Source organism: Oryctolagus cuniculus, chromosome 21 (genome assembly GCF_964237555.1).
Source record: "Oryctolagus cuniculus chromosome 21, mOryCun1.1, whole genome shotgun sequence".
Lineage (NCBI taxonomy): Eukaryota > Metazoa > Chordata > Mammalia > Lagomorpha > Leporidae > Oryctolagus > Oryctolagus cuniculus.
Genome location: NC_091452.1, coordinates 30,713,740 through 30,727,967, shown reverse-complemented (window position 1 = coordinate 30,727,967; position 14,228 = coordinate 30,713,740). Strand labels below are relative to the sequence as shown.

Sequence of the window (14,228 nt, the reverse complement as noted above, 5' to 3'; positions counted from 1 at the left end):
CTGCGCCAGGAGCTATTGGGTATCAATGTCGTGGGCAAGGTGGGGTCTAAATCCCTATTCCAAGTCCTTGCCTTTTACCTGGAGAAGCATACTAAGTAGAGGCACAAATACAACGCACAAAGTGATAAGGTTTATTGAAAGGGTAAGGAAAACATACACATACTTGGGCACTGCTCAGGAACAGAGTGGGTCAGGAGGGGAGGGAGGTACAGAACGGTGCCTCAGCTCCTTATCTCATGCTCCTCTACAGAGACAGACAATGAGCGAGCGAGCGAGCTCCCCCTTTCTAGACTCTTAGGAGGTTAGACAGTGTACTGGTCAGGGCTTGCATCCCATAGGAGTGCAGGGTCGTGAACTGGCTGCTCCACTTCTGATCCAGCTCTCTGCTGAGGCCTGGGAAAAGCAGCCAAAGATGGCTCAGGTGCTTGGGCCCCTGTACCCACACGGGAGACCTGGAAGAAGCTCCTGGCTCCTGGCTAAGCCCTGGCTCTTACAGCCATCTGGGGAGTGAACTAATGGATAGAAGATCTCTCTCTCTCTCTTGCTCGGTAGCTGATTTTTATAAAAATAGTAAGACGACGATGACAACAAAGAAGAAAGGGGAGTGGTTACATGGTACTGTCTCCAGGTTCCAGATAAAGGGAGATATATCTTGGGAAAGGGGTTATTTGACTGACAGGTAGGCAGATAGGATCACACAGGGCAGGAGAGGTATAGCCCTGATCCATCAACCTGTCTTACCCCATATCATCAAGACAGTGCTATGTGGCTAAATTAAGCTGCCACCCTCAATGCCCCAATATAAGCTCTTGGTCAAATCCAGGCTGCTCTACGTCCTATCAAGCTCCCTAATACCGTCTGGGAAACTAGTGAAAGATGGCCACAGTGCTTGGGCCCCTGCCACCCATGAGGGAGACCCAGATGGAGTGCCAGGCTCCTGACCCAGCCCTGCCATTGTGGTCATTTAGGGAGCAAACCAGTGGATGCACTTCTCTCTCTCTTTCTCTGTCTCTCCCTCTGTGTGTAACTCTGCCTTTCAAATAAATAAATAAATCTTTAAAAAAGAAAGAAAAAGTACCATCCACTCAGAATCAAGGCCAAACTGCCTCCTTGTGCACTCATTAAATCAGGTAACACAACCTCCCCGACATCCTCTACCTGAACTCCCCACTGCCTTTTCCATCCCGCGTGCAGGCAGGCGCCTACAAACCAGGGAGGCTCTCCCGAGCCCCGGTGGCTCCACAGCCACTGGTTCCACTCCCCCAGCACAGCCGTCTTGGGACAGCAGCATCTAAGCGACAGCATGAAAAATGCAGTGTCTTTGCCCTTTGTGCTTTATAAAACCGGTGACAAAGAAAAAAGGCTGAAGTCCTGATGCTACCGACACCTGTGATTGTCCAACGCCAGGCAGGCGTTACGGGGTCCTCCACCACAGCGCGGGCTTTAGAAACGTGGATAAACGCTCCACGCAGATCCCACCACCCAGACTGCTGTGGCTTCTGTAAGACCATGGCGGCCCCCTGGGCTCGCTCGCTCTGCCCCTGCGAAAACTCAGCCTCAGTTCACCTCTCCGCAAAGCGTCAAGTGAGGCTTTCAAAACTGCTTTAGGACCCAGCCCAGGAGGCCCCCGGCCCGGGGCGGGGCGGGGGTCTTCTCCATGCAAAAGCAAACATCCTTAAAACAGGGGTCACAAAACCGTCTCCCCCGCCCCAGCTTCACGGGCTGCGGACACAAAGCGGGACTGGGCCCCTCACTCAGTCCCTGGTTGGCGACCCTAGCAATGGGTGGAGGGGGCGCGCGTGAGGCTCCCACAGCCCCTCGGGTGCCGCAGGACACCCAGATTCCCTGCGCCCGAAGCCCCGGCTGCAGGGAGCTGAGGAGGGCCCCGCCCCCCGACCACGCCCCCCGCGCGCACGCGCCCGCCAGCCCGCCCGCGGCAATGAATGGGGGGGTGCGCGCGCTCCCGGCGCCCAGGCCCGCCCCGGGGCGCCCGCGGGGTCGGGGAGGGCGAGGAGACGCCTTCGCCGCGGGCTACCTCGGAGCCGATCATGTAGAACTCGCCGTCGTCCTCCAGCTGGAACTTGACGGGCTTCTGCCCGAAGGTCTTGCTCAGCGCCATCATCATCATCGCGGCGGCGGAAGAGGGAGGCCGGAGCCGGGCTGCGGGGAATCGGGAGGGCTGGGGCGGGGCCCGGGCGCGCCAAAGCTGAGGGGAACCGAGGCCAAGAAGCAAAGGGCGGGCTGGGCGGGCGCTCGCGCCACCACCGGGCTCCTCAGACGCCGCCGCCGTCGACGACCAGGCCGCCCTCAGTGCGCCTGCGCGGGCGTTGACGCCGACGCGCACGCCGCCGCCCAGACAAAAGGCCGGGCGCGCTCCCGCGGGCCCCTTAAAGGAGCCACGACCCGTTTCCTCTGCCTCCCAGGCAACTTCCCAAATCGAAATGTTCTCACGGACAGAAATAGCCACGATGGCCTTGACTCAGGCAGTGACTTTCCCAGTCTCACGGCCAGGGCTGGAATTGAGCCCAGGAGAGGAGACATGAAGTGAGGCTTGATGTCGGGCCGGAGGACAGAGCGACATCTGCAAGTCTGAATGGCGTGGCGGCCGTGCTCCCGGCTTGGCACCGCCACATCCCACCTCAGACCGCAGCGGCCCATCCCAGCTCCAGGCTCACAGCTGTCCCTGCGGCTTTGGGAACGGGCGGAATGACAACACTGGGTGGGACTGGCACCAGCAAAAAAAAACTCTGAGGCTTGGCGGTATTCAAAGGCCCAGGTGCTGTTTGCTTTGGCTGGCACTTCAGAAGGCTGTGCAAGGAACACCTTCTCCCTGCTTCCCTTAAGTCTGCACTTGGGTGTCTGCAAGTCCAACCCTGTGCTGCTGCCCTGTGGCACGCACAGCCCAGAGCCGGCGGGCTCCTGTACTAAGGCAAACAGCAAAGCAATCCGTGTATCCGGTGGAACAATGCAGTGGATTCAAAGTAGCCCACTAATGGAGTAAGTGTTTGGCGCAGTGGGTAAGACACCCTATGGGATACCCGCATCCCATATCAGAGCACTTGGGCTCGAATCCTGGCTCTGCTGACTCCAACTTCTTGCTAATGCACACCCTGGGATATGGGAGAGCTAGATGGAGTTCCTGGCCTCAGCCCTGCCCAGCCTCGGCTGCCCTGGGCATTTGGGGGAAGTGGACCAGTAGATGGAAGATCTCTGTCTGACTTTCAAATAAATCTTAAAAATTAAAAAGACAAGCCTGCTACTGACAGTGTCGTACGGTTCAGTCTAATAAAATGGCAGCTCTGATAGGCAGGCACAGTTATGGAGCAGAGGTAGGTGAGACTAGGATGCAAGTTGGTGCTGCAGTTAGGAAGGGCCCCGGAGCCCTGAGTTCTATTCCCAGGCCTCGCAACAGTGGGAAGCCAAAGCGTTTCAGGATCGGGGCTGGGGCATGGCACGATCAGATCAAATGACCAGCACTCCAGGGTGAACTGGGCAGGGAACAGGGAACCAGTTAAGAAACCATTGCAAGGGTCTGACGAGAGACGTGGTGGAGGAATGGCACAGGAGGGGACCCTGAGCCAGGCCTCCCAACCCTGGCTGCACAAAGAGAGACCAGGCAGGCAGGTAGAAAACAACCATGTTTAATAACACTCAGTAAAAAAGGAAGAAAGAAAAGGCTTTGTACATGCTGTACACACATTTACATGGCTTTGGAGGGTGCCAGTGCCGGGGCGAGGGCTTTGGGGTTCTGGCCCACGACAGGAATGAGGTATGTTGGGGCTCTAGGAACCCCGCCCTGCAGCACACCGGAGACCTTTGGCCCTGCACCCTGGGGAATAGGTTTGGAGGATCACCAGCCAGAAGGCAGCCAGATCCAAGCACCAACCCAGAACAGACCTCTCAGGAAAGGCCCCTGCCCCATGGTCCCCACCCTCCCTGCTGTGGCGCCAGCACCCAACAGGAACCTCACAGCAGGGACAGAATGAGGATGCCTCAGTTCCCCCCTCCCCCACTGCCACTGATGGTTGGGGATGGAGACCGAGGACACCCAGGATTGACTGTGACCGGCACTGGGTGGGACAGAGCCGGCCCCAGACTGCCCCCACACTTAAGTTACACCACACCCTCCCTGCCTGGTTGGAGACAGTCACTTGGGAGGCCACCACGACCCACATGGCCCTGCCTGCCACGGTCAAGGGGCCTGCACTCCCACCCCACCCGCCCTGAGCAGACTTGAGCTCCATCCTGGTACCCAGAGGTATGGGTACACATGGCCATGTGTCTGATGTGTGGCTGACCTGGTGGGAGCCAGCACCCCCAAAGGGCAGCCAGGCCATGGTCAGCGGAAAGTGTTGGCAGGCTCAGCACAGCCGAAGAAGTCAGGGCCCACAAGACGTGGGAAGCCCTCCACAGCCTTCACCTTCACAGGGTCAAACTTCCAGTAGAGGCGGCCGCGCAGGAAGTAGGCATAGCCTGAGGAGAGAAGGGTGGGCCTGGGCGAGTAGGCCTTAGGACCTGAGCCCCTGCCCATTAGGCTGTGCCTAGGAATGGGCACAGGGTGGGGGTGGGGGCTCCAAAGCCAGGTGCCCTTCCAGAATTCCCCCACTACCACCATCAAGGGCACCCTCCTGCCTACCTGCAGGGTCTGGTCCAGTCTAAGATCCAGAGCCTCAAGGCCTACCTCCGATCTCTCAGGAAAATAGCTCCCACACGATGGCTGTGCTCATCACCATATTCCTGCACCCACTGACCAGACTCCAGCCCAAGGCCACCCCAGGACAGCTCTCCCAGGGGGCTCATGATGAGGGGATCGTCTTGGGGAGAATGTTCTGGATTGAGAGTCTTGCCCTGGCTCCCAAGTTGTCATTGTCACTTTTGGAGAAAGCCCAGTGGCTCACTAATTAGGAGCAGGTCTTCCTGGGTGGGAGTCCTGGCTCTGCCCCGTCTGCCTGGCTGACCCCAGTTAGGGACCTCACTGCCTGACCGACTAGCAGGTGTGATGTCAGAGGGCTGATCTGAGAATTGCATGAGATACACAAGGCACTCACAGCCGTGCCTGGGACGTCGTTAGCCTTTAGTGCACAGGGGCTCTTATTTTATTGGCTGTGATCAAGGGGCCAGGGTGAGACCTTGTACTTCTCTGGCCCTCAGACACTGGGTATGGCACAGTCTGGCTACCAAGGAGGAGGGCCTGTGGGAAAGCTGCCAAACCTGTGATGAACTAGACTCACCGAGGCCCTTGCCAGGGGACCCGGACCACTGCCACCACCTGCCACCCACAGCCCCACGTCCAACGCACCATCAGCATCCTGGAAGGCGGCATCGATCTCCGAGGGCACCCCTCGCCAGTCGGTGGCCCGGCGGGGCACGGGACTGTCCACGCGCCGAGTGCTGGGGTGGAAGCGCCAGTAGTCCCCGCCTCGGAAGAAGTAGATCTTGTTCTTCTCAGAACCCCAGACCAAGGCGGCGTGGACTGGGGATCCCAACAGGCCCAGCTCAGAAATGGGTGCAGGGCCCAGGACTGGCTTCTCACCGTCGTACACCCAGTACTGAGCACCTGCCAGAAAGAGGGAGCTGCGAGAAGCTGCCTTGGCCCCCCCTCCCACGACCACATCTGCCACTGGGCACCTGTTCAGCCACCACCATGGACTCCTCCAGCCTCAGCTTCTTTGTCGGCAAAACACGTGGGCCAAGGACACCTGCTCGGCAGCCCCATCCCCACCCCCTGGGGAAGTGGAAGCAACAGGACTGAGCCGGGCTGGGCTGACCACGGAGCACCATGTGGCTGGGTTGTTCTCACCAGCAGAGGGCTGCCCAGGCTCCCTCTCCTCCCTGGCACTTGGCTGCCTACGGCGAAGGCCTGCGGACCATTTCCAGGGCCCCTGCCCACGCCGTAGCAGGTGCCTGGCAGCCACGGAACCCTCAGGAAGGTTTCCCAAGCTGTATCCTCGAGTCAATCACTTGACCCCTCTGGATGACTTTGGGAGTTGAATGTGTCAGTACCAGCCCCCCATACAGTCCCTCCTATGCTACCCTGATTTCCAGAGCCACCTCCTCTGGGAATGTCCCAGCTGTCCCCAAGAATGAACACCACTCGCTTTCAGGGGCCCCCTCTCCCTGCCAGTAGCATCGCCGGCATGTATCTTTTTGTCCCTACCCTTGGCTGTGAACTTCCTGGCTCTGAGAAGCCTCTCGACTGACCCCCACCCCACACTCACCTTGGAAGAACCAAATGTGACCCTGAGCATCCTCAAAGGCTGCGTCCACAGCGTTGGGCAGTCCCTGCCAGTGGCGAGAGGCCCGCGCGGGGTAGCCGGGCTGCAGCCGGCCCCCGCGCAGCCTCCACACAAAGCCTGCTTTGAAGAAGAAGAGCTCGCCTCGGATGGTGGCCGCCGCGTCAAAGGAGACCTCACAGGCGTCTGGTGGGACTTGCGGCTGTGGACAGTGTTGGGGGGAGGAGAGCAGAGAGACCATGCTGCAGCCACAGAGGCCAGTGGAGTCCAGGGCTGGAAGCAGGGTCTTCCCACCCTCTTGAGCCTCACCTCCAGCGGTGCTATCTCATTGGTGTCCATCCCTGCCCGGGGACCCAGGGCAGGGGTCTCAGAGGTGGAGGCTGACCGGGGCTGGCCGTACAGGTACTGGATGCCCCTGCGGTCATCTTGGCTGAGGCTCAGCGGGTAGCGGAAAGTATAGAAAGGGGACATAAGGGCCTTAGCTGCTGTCGTGTGCTGCAGCCCCAGCACGTGGCCAAATTCGTGGGCTGCCACCTGCAGCAGATCTGTGCCTGGAAAATGGAGGAGATGGATGAGGACCTGCCCACCAGTTGCCTGATCCCCAGACTCCAGCATGCCCCATTCCCTGTCAACTCCAGCTGTCCCACCTGGGTCCCCAGCCCATACCCTGATTGTCCCCAATGGTCCAGGTCTCGTCATAGTCGAAGTGGACGTCCCCTTCTCGGTGAGTCTTGGGGAAGAAGGCATGGGCCAGGATGCCCCCAGGCCCATCAAAGGGCAGGTTGTCTCCGTGCCAGTACCTGCAGTTGGGGGGAGGGGGCAGTCAGTGGCTGCCGGCAGGTAGCGCTTGTTGTTCCCAGAGGGGTCCCAGGCTGCCAGTTCACCTGGTAAAGTCGATCACGATGTCCGCATGGCCCTCATGCACCTCAGTGAAGGTCAGTGGCGTGACCTCGCTCCACACCTGTAGGGCCTCTGCCACCGTCCGCCGTACCTGCTCCCGCACCAGCTGCCATGGGAACCGCAGGATCCTGGGGGTAGATGGAAGGGTCTGGGTCTCGGGCCAGGGAAGCCCACGATGGCTGAGGGACCAGGAGGTGGCCCTGGATGCTCGACAGGTGTGTGCACACGAGAGTCACGGCCAGGTGTGCTCTGGACCTCGTGTACACTCAGGTGTATACGTTTGGTGGAAAGAACGCAGGACCGAGATCCCAAGACCACGTTCTAGTCCTGGTGGCATTACCCACCCCGGGGGATCTTGTGGCCCCTAGAGTCCCATCTTGGTTCCCATTCCTCCCCCACGCCCACCCCCGCCCCCAGGAAACACACCTCAGGCCCCTGCCGGTTTTTGGCTCCAATGCAATGTGACCCTTGACTGTTCTGTAAGTCTGTAAGGCTTCTTCCCCGCCTGCTCCAGGGCCTCCCTGCCCTGGGTCTGGCCCCGGGGCCTCCCTTGTTTCCACCTGCACAGAGCCGCCTTCCGGGAGGAGAGGCCAGGTCTGCCTTGTCCACTTTGGAGTCCCAGGGCTTGGCCCCTTCAGGGTTCCTAGGAAAGGCTGACTGGGTGGCTGAACACCTGTCCCCAGGCACACGCCGAGATATTCAGAGATGACACAGGCCAGCCAGGTTTTCAGCCCGGGTATGTGTGTGTAAGCTAGGCTCTCAGGGTAGCCCAGGGTGAGGGCACACAGGGCTGTTAAGCATGTAGATCTAACCCTGTTACCTGCCTCAGGAAGCAGGTGTGAGGGCAGCAGGCTCACACAGGGACACACAGAGTCCTGCTCCGGTGGCCCTAGCCCCCTACCTGTAGGTGAGGTCTGTCTTCTCCCAGCGCCCGCCAGACAGCACGAACCGCTTCTGTCGGTTGCTGGCTCTCAGCCCATCAGGAGGGTCAGGCACGCCGCAGCGGGGGGGTCTGGGGCTGCCGGCGGGCCTGGGGCTTTCCCCGGCAGCAGGGGCAGGTGCCAGGCTACTGGGTAAAGCTGCATGCCAGGGCTGTGGCCCCCTCCTCCCAGGGTGGCGACGGTGGGTGTCCTGGACAGGAGAGAGAATATGAGGGCTTGGTCTAGCCTGGGACCCTCAAGGCATCAGGCTGCCTCTGGCACTTCAGGGAGGGCCTTAGGCTGTTGTCATCTACCGCAGCCACACAGGCTAGGGAGGTCTGGGAGGAGGGACCCCTGAGACTGGGGGATCTTGAAGCCCTGAGCCCCTGACTGTATACCCTCCATACACAACCAGGAATAGGTCCACCCAAAACTTTGGAGGGGATACCAGGCAAACTCCTCCTGCTTCCCACCCTTGACGCCCCCCCCACCCCGCCCCAGGAAACTCATCTCCACTGAGCTCCCGCGCACCTGGGTAACCAGGCTCTGCCCCTCCCCAGTCAGGCTCTGCCCCTCCCCAGTCACCAGGAGCAGGCTCAGGATGCCCTGCCCACCTCCCCCAGGGAGGAGGGGTCTCTTCCCAGGGAGGAGAGCCTTCACATGATGCATTGGGACAACACCTCCCTGGAGTGTTGTTCCCAAGGGCAAGGCAGGGTGGGCAGCCAGGCACCAGGTACCCAGCCTGGTCCCACCCTGTTACAGCCTCACTGGGACCTGAGTTTCAGCCTCCCGCCTTCTGAAGGTCCCCAGGGCAGAGGTCCATGTGGGAGGGACAGTTCAGAGAGCTTGAGAGAGAGACCCTGCGAAGTCACTCGTCAAGGGTGAGAACCCTGGTTTTGTCCCAGACAAACCTCAAGGGTCTGGCTGGGGACAGGGGGAGGAGGGAGCAGACAGTGACAAAAGCCAAACCTCCTTCCTTCCTGTGTGCTGAGAGGCTTGGCACCTGCCTCCTCAGGGCCTGTCTGGTCTGGACAGCTGCAGCCTCCCGGAGGCTATATTTGGGGCAGTAGTCTGGTTGTCAGGCCCCGCCCTAGCCTTAGCCACTGGCAGCCCTCCCAGGGTTCCCATCAATGTTCCTGCCCTCCGCGCTCCCAAGTCCAGAGCTGAGGACTCAACCCCTTAGAACACCCCACTGTGAATGAGCTATCTGAATCACCCGGGGGGTGGGCAGGGAGAGCTGGGGCTACTAAGGCTTCCCCCTAGTCTCTGACCAGGCAGAGCAGGTTGTGGGTTCCAGCTGAATCTGGGCTGACTTACTAAGTGTGTGCTACTGCTGCAAGCCAAGACCCTGCCTTCAGCTCCACGGAGATGCTCTCAGCACCCCTCTGTCCCCCTCAACAGAATCTCCCACCAACTGCATGCTCAGCGTGCCCATTTCTCAGATGAGGAAGTACAGCCCAGAGCGTGAAGCTCCTTCTGCAGTTTGCTACCGGCAGGCAGCAGGCTGTCTGTACTTGCAGCCGATCCCCTCCCTGCTACCTCCGCTGTGCCCTTTGGGAGCTGAGTCAGCCTAGGTTGGCTTCACCTTGGCCACAGAAGAGAAAGAATGAGGAGTTATCAAGCATCTGCTCTTGCCGGCCCTCTGTGGGCAGGGTCTTGAACCTCCCTACACATTCAAGGTGGGACATGGAGCATGTGGACCCCAGGTCTGGGCAGCAAGACACAAGAGCCTGTTCCTCCTCCTTGCCACACTGTCCCTCTCATCTACACCGTTCTCGCCCCAGCCCCGGCAGCAGTAGGGGGACCCTCCCTGGGAAGGGTAGAGCTGTGCTGTCCCCTGAGAGCCCCAGAACCTGCCAGCTCTGTGTATGCCCGTGGCCAGAAAGCTCCCCTCTCTCATGTCCCTCCAAGTGAGGCCTGGGACAGCAGGCCAGAGAGGAAGGCTGGGTCATCGATGCCCATTCTGCATTCTCACCACCCTCCCTGCCTCTCCTTCCCCGCTGAGGCGCTAAGTCCACGCCCAGACCCCTGGATCCTGGCATCGCGGTGCAGTGGCAAAAGCCGAGTCCTGAGGTTCTGAAAGCCTAAGCTTGTACCAAGGTGACCAGGGACAAGTCACTGCCTCTGTTAGCCTCTACTCTCCCATCTGCCAAATGGGGATGGGGCCACACAACAAAGGAATAAGTGACATCCTTGTGAAATGTCCCCTCCCCTCCCACACCTGGAAAATCTGTTCTTGCCAGATTCCCTGAGGTCTCCTGGAAGTCACCAGACTTTCTACAACAACACACACATCGCAGCCAGAAGGGAGTTTTCAGGCCCAGCGAAGACAGGGGCATCATACAGGTGTCCCCAACAGCCCTGCTCCCTGGCCAGGTTGGTTGACTGGGTTTTCAGCCCACCATGTTAACAGCTGTGGGTCTCGGTTTTTCCACTATTGGGATGGGACACCCTGAGCTCCTGACTTGCCAAATGTCATCTTTTCTGGCCCAGAGCCAGAGAGATGGCCGAGCTGCCAGGCCTGGGGTAAAGCAGTTTGCTGATTCCTAAAGTGGCTGTGCTTAGCCCTTCCAGGACTTTTGGGGTTCAGCGAGGGGCACAGGCCACCTGGGGATCTCATCTTCAGCCTTGGGGAGCGGCCACCACCCCCACTTCCTGGAGTATGAAACAGCCCAGAGAGGTCAAGGGCATTGCTCAGGGTCACACAGCAAGTCGGCCCAGAGCTAGGCCTAGACATGGTGCTCATGCCTCCCCTGCCCTGTCCAGCATCTCCTCCCCCTTGGCTAATCTCCAAACCCCAAATTCCTGGGCTGTACTTCCAGGGAAGTCCCTCCTCCTTGTCCAGTAGCCTCCCTTGGCCCGCCCTGTGCTGGGTGCCTGGCGGGCTCTGCCCCACCCACCTCTCGGCAGACATCGACCCACAGCCTCAGAGACGCTCAAGCAATTTCTCGGCTGACCCAGTCTCTCCGCAGAGCTCAAGAATGCCAGATCAGCCCCTGGGCCAACTTCCAGTGCAGAGCCTGGGAGGCACCCCGTGGAGGGGAGACCAGGGAGGACCCCAGGCTAGGCCAGGAGACCACTGGGTAAGGCCAGGCAAGGGGCATCCCTCTCTGGGCCTCTGTTTTCAGTCCACTGGGGATAATTAACCATTAATAATAATTAGCCTGATTATCAATTAACCAGCTATGCTCTGCTCTCAGTGGGAGGTGACCCTGAGAGTGGGCATTTGTTAGGCAGTGAGGCAGCTGGGTTCATCCCTGGGCTGGTCTATGCAGCACCACTACCTTCTGAGGCTCAGAGAGGTCAAGACACCTGCCCATGTCACACAGCCAGTCTGCAGGCAGGCTTATCTTCTCCCCTGAGCCTCCCACTCCTCCCTAGCTGGCTCCAGGAGGAGGGGCCACATCCTGCATCATCCCCCTGGGCGGCAGGGCTCTCATCAGCGCTGGAAGCCGGGAACTGAGATGGATAAATATTTACAGAGCTCTCCTGGCCCTGCTGACGGCAGCTCAGGGATAAACACGTCCGAGGCAACCCCAAATGCTCCCTGCAGGTCTGCCGGGTGACAGGCAACAGCCCAGCTTGGAATCTCACCCCAAGCTGACACTGCGCAAGTGTCAAAGTGGCAGTTAACAGGTGACAGAGTGTCTCCAGCGTGCCTGGCATGAACTCAGTGCTCAGCAGCAGGCACCGTTGTGGCGTAACCCCCCCACACCCCGCCCCTACAGGTGGAGCTCCAAGCCTCCACACTCAGCCGCTTGCAGGTGCCCAGGGGACCTGCATCTCCTGGCTCTTGCTTTATCCTCCATCCCACTGCACACCTGGAAGTGGACACCCACCTGCGCCCTGCAGGTCTTTGTCCCCGCGATGAATAGGGGGCCCCATAGCCACTTCCCGCTGCGACCTCGGGCCAACGCAAACTCCCAAATCCCAGCTGGGACGCGCGCGGGCGCGCGCGCGCGCGGACCCCATGCTCGCAGGGGGCGTGAGTGCTGCGCAAAGTCCTGCCCCTACCAGCCAGAGCCATTCCCGCGCAGTCTGCACTTGCACACCTCCAGTGACGGGAAGCTCACTATCTATCACATCACCACCACCCATCCAGGAGGCCCAGAAAGCGCTTTGGGTACCGGCTGCGCAGGGCCACCCGGGGCGCCCCCGTGGGGTCCGGCTCGGCCACTGGGCCCAGCCGCGTGCCCGGCGTTCTCTCGGCGAGCTGTAGCCGGCCGGCGGCGGGCACTCACCGGCGGCCGGGCCCGGGCCAGCAGAGGCGGCGGCGGAAGCAGCAGCAGCAGCAACAGCAGCAGCAGCGGGAACAGGAGGGCGCGCGGGGCCGCGCCGCGAAGCCCGGCGGCCCAAGCCATCCGCCCCGGGGCTGCTGGGCCTGCTGGGCCGCGCGGGGCCACCGCCCCTTATAGCCTCCGCCCCGCCCCCGGCCCGCCCGGCCCCGCCCCCCGCCGCCTTTTGTTCTCCCGGCTGCCGCCGCCTGGGTGGTTGGGGGGAGGTGGGGCCCGTACCAGCTGGCCCCGAAGGGTTTGGGGGCCGGAGACAGGGTCCTGGCTGCCGGCGGGCCCAGCGCTGTCCGCGGAAAGTCGAGTGCTGGGTGACCGCGCCAGCCGGTGCCACCCTGGGCCTCAGTTTCCCCGCTGGGTGGTGGGCGCCTTGGTGAGTGTCCCTAGAGAGAGTCTGGGTTTCACGCCTCCCACTTGCTGCCCCCACCTTTGGAAGGGGCCTCCCGTCGGGTCTTCTTGATGGCCTGACCTCCGACCTTCCGCTGGCCTGTGACAGGTGGTCCTATCCAGGAGCAAGTTCCCCCAACTCCTCAGAGCCAGCCTGATCCACAGCAGTCCCCGTGAGGACAGGGATATTAAAAGTTATCCCAGGGGAAACCGAGGCAGCCGGAGGACGCTGGCCAGCCACCCTGTCAGCTTGGAGCAGAACCGTAGGCAATCTACAGATGGGTAAACTGAGCCTCGGAGAGGGGGAGGCCAGGCCTTCCACACCAGCAGGGGAGTGGAGGGGTTGGGTGGTCAGCTGTCTGGAGTCCTCCAGTGGACTCCGGGGGCTCACAAACTGGCCCCGGTCAGGGCTCAGCAGGTCTGTCTGGGGGCAAGAGGGAGAGGAAGCAGGGATCAAAGGAAGGGTAGCATCCACTTGCTGGAAGGATTCCTGGGGCCTCCTTCCTGATCTTCCAGTGCTGTGGGACCCCCTTGGGGTGCCGCCAGCCTGGCCTCCCCAGCAGGTGGTCTCGGCCCTGTCCCGGGTAGCCCTCCGGACCCGATTCTGGCAGTGGCTCCCACGCTGGCAGGCAGGGCCCTGAGCTGCTGGAGGAGGAGGCTGTGGGCATCCAGCCTGGGCCAAGAAAGGGAAAGGGGTGTGTGTGGGGGAGTGTCACAGCTTCTCCAGGAAGACTTTACAGTGACCCCTAGAGGGCGAGCCGAGGAAAGACAGCAGTGAGATTTACTGCCTAAACTGTCCAATCTTTTTAAGAAGTGACTCACTTTATTTCTTTTTTAACTATCAGCATTTCTTTTTTTTCTTAAGATTTATTTGCTTATTTGAAAGGCAGAGTTACAGAGAAAGAGGGAGAGGAGAGAATCATATGCTTCCATCTGCTGGTTCACTCCTCAAATGGCCACAAAGGCCAGGGCTGGGCCAGGCTGAAGCCCAGAGCCTGGAACTCCATCCTAGTCTCCCACGTGGGTGGCAGGGGCCCAAGAACTTGGGCCATCCTCTGCTGCTTTCCCAGGCACGTTAGCAAGAGGTGGATCACAATGCTGGCCCCAATGAATCACTTTAAAAAGTAAGAATTTCAGGTGGCCAGCATTGTGAAGCGGGTTAAGCTGCCGCCTGCAGTGCCAGCATCCCATATGGGTACCGGTTCATGTCCCGGCTGCTCCACTTCTAATCCAGCTCTCTGATAATGTGCCTGGGAAAGCAACGGAAGATGGCCTAAGTGTTTGGGCCCATGTGGGAGACCTGGATGAAGCTCCTGGCTCCTAGCTTTGGTCTGGCCTAGCTCTGTCCATTGCAGCCATTTGGGGAGTGAACCAGCAGATAGAATATATCTCTCTTGGGGCCAGCACTGTGGTGTAGTGGGCTAAGCCTCTGCCTGTGGTGCTGGAATCCCATATGGGCACCAGTTCAAGTCCCAGCTGCTCCTCTTCCTTTCTAGCTT

At 60.3% G+C, this 14,228-nt stretch overlaps 2 protein-coding genes across 3 annotated transcripts in view; both read right to left on the bottom strand.

The window, feature by feature from the left end:
* Positions 1-2,344, bottom strand: part of SMARCB1 (SWI/SNF related BAF chromatin remodeling complex subunit B1) — a 43,820-nt gene extending 41,476 nt beyond the window's left edge. Inside the window, exon 1 of one of the 2 annotated variants that reach the window (XM_070065950.1) lies at positions 2,036-2,344. In XM_070065950.1, coding sequence (XP_069922051.1) covers positions 2,036-2,128 — 93 coding nt within the window. In that variant the 5' untranslated portion in view covers positions 2,129-2,344. The remainder of the gene's footprint in view (positions 1-2,035) is intronic. The other variant, XM_070065951.1, reaches the window with a different exon arrangement.
* A 1,281-nt stretch (positions 2,345-3,625) lies between these two features.
* MMP11 (matrix metallopeptidase 11) lies at positions 3,626-12,452 on the bottom strand. The gene is made up of 8 exons (XM_002724012.5): positions 12,295-12,452; positions 8,035-8,264; positions 7,118-7,261; positions 6,900-7,033; positions 6,543-6,784; positions 6,219-6,435; positions 5,300-5,557; positions 3,626-4,473 (listed from the first exon to the last, which is right to left on the bottom strand). The coding sequence occupies exons 1-8, from the start codon at positions 12,412-12,414 to the stop codon at positions 4,340-4,342; spliced, it is 1,479 nt and encodes a 492-aa protein (XP_002724058.1). The 5' UTR covers positions 12,415-12,452; the 3' UTR covers positions 3,626-4,339.
* Between the last annotated feature and the right edge of the window lie 1,776 nt (positions 12,453-14,228).

What these genes read in the sequence shown, in the direction of transcription:
- MMP11 (XM_002724012.5), bottom strand. Translation starts at nt 12,414, where the DNA reads ATGGCTTGGGCCGCCGGGCTTCGCGGCGCGGCCCCGCGCGCCCTCCTG. An exon ending in AAGACAGACCTCACCTACAG is followed by an intron (nt 7,262 to 8,034) that starts GTAGGGGGCTAG and finishes ATCTACCCCCAG; the next exon opens with GATCCTGCGGTTCCCATGGC. An exon ending in ATCGTGATCGACTTTACCAG is followed by an intron (nt 7,034 to 7,117) that starts GTGAACTGGCAG and finishes CCCCAACTGCAG; the next exon opens with GTACTGGCACGGAGACAACC.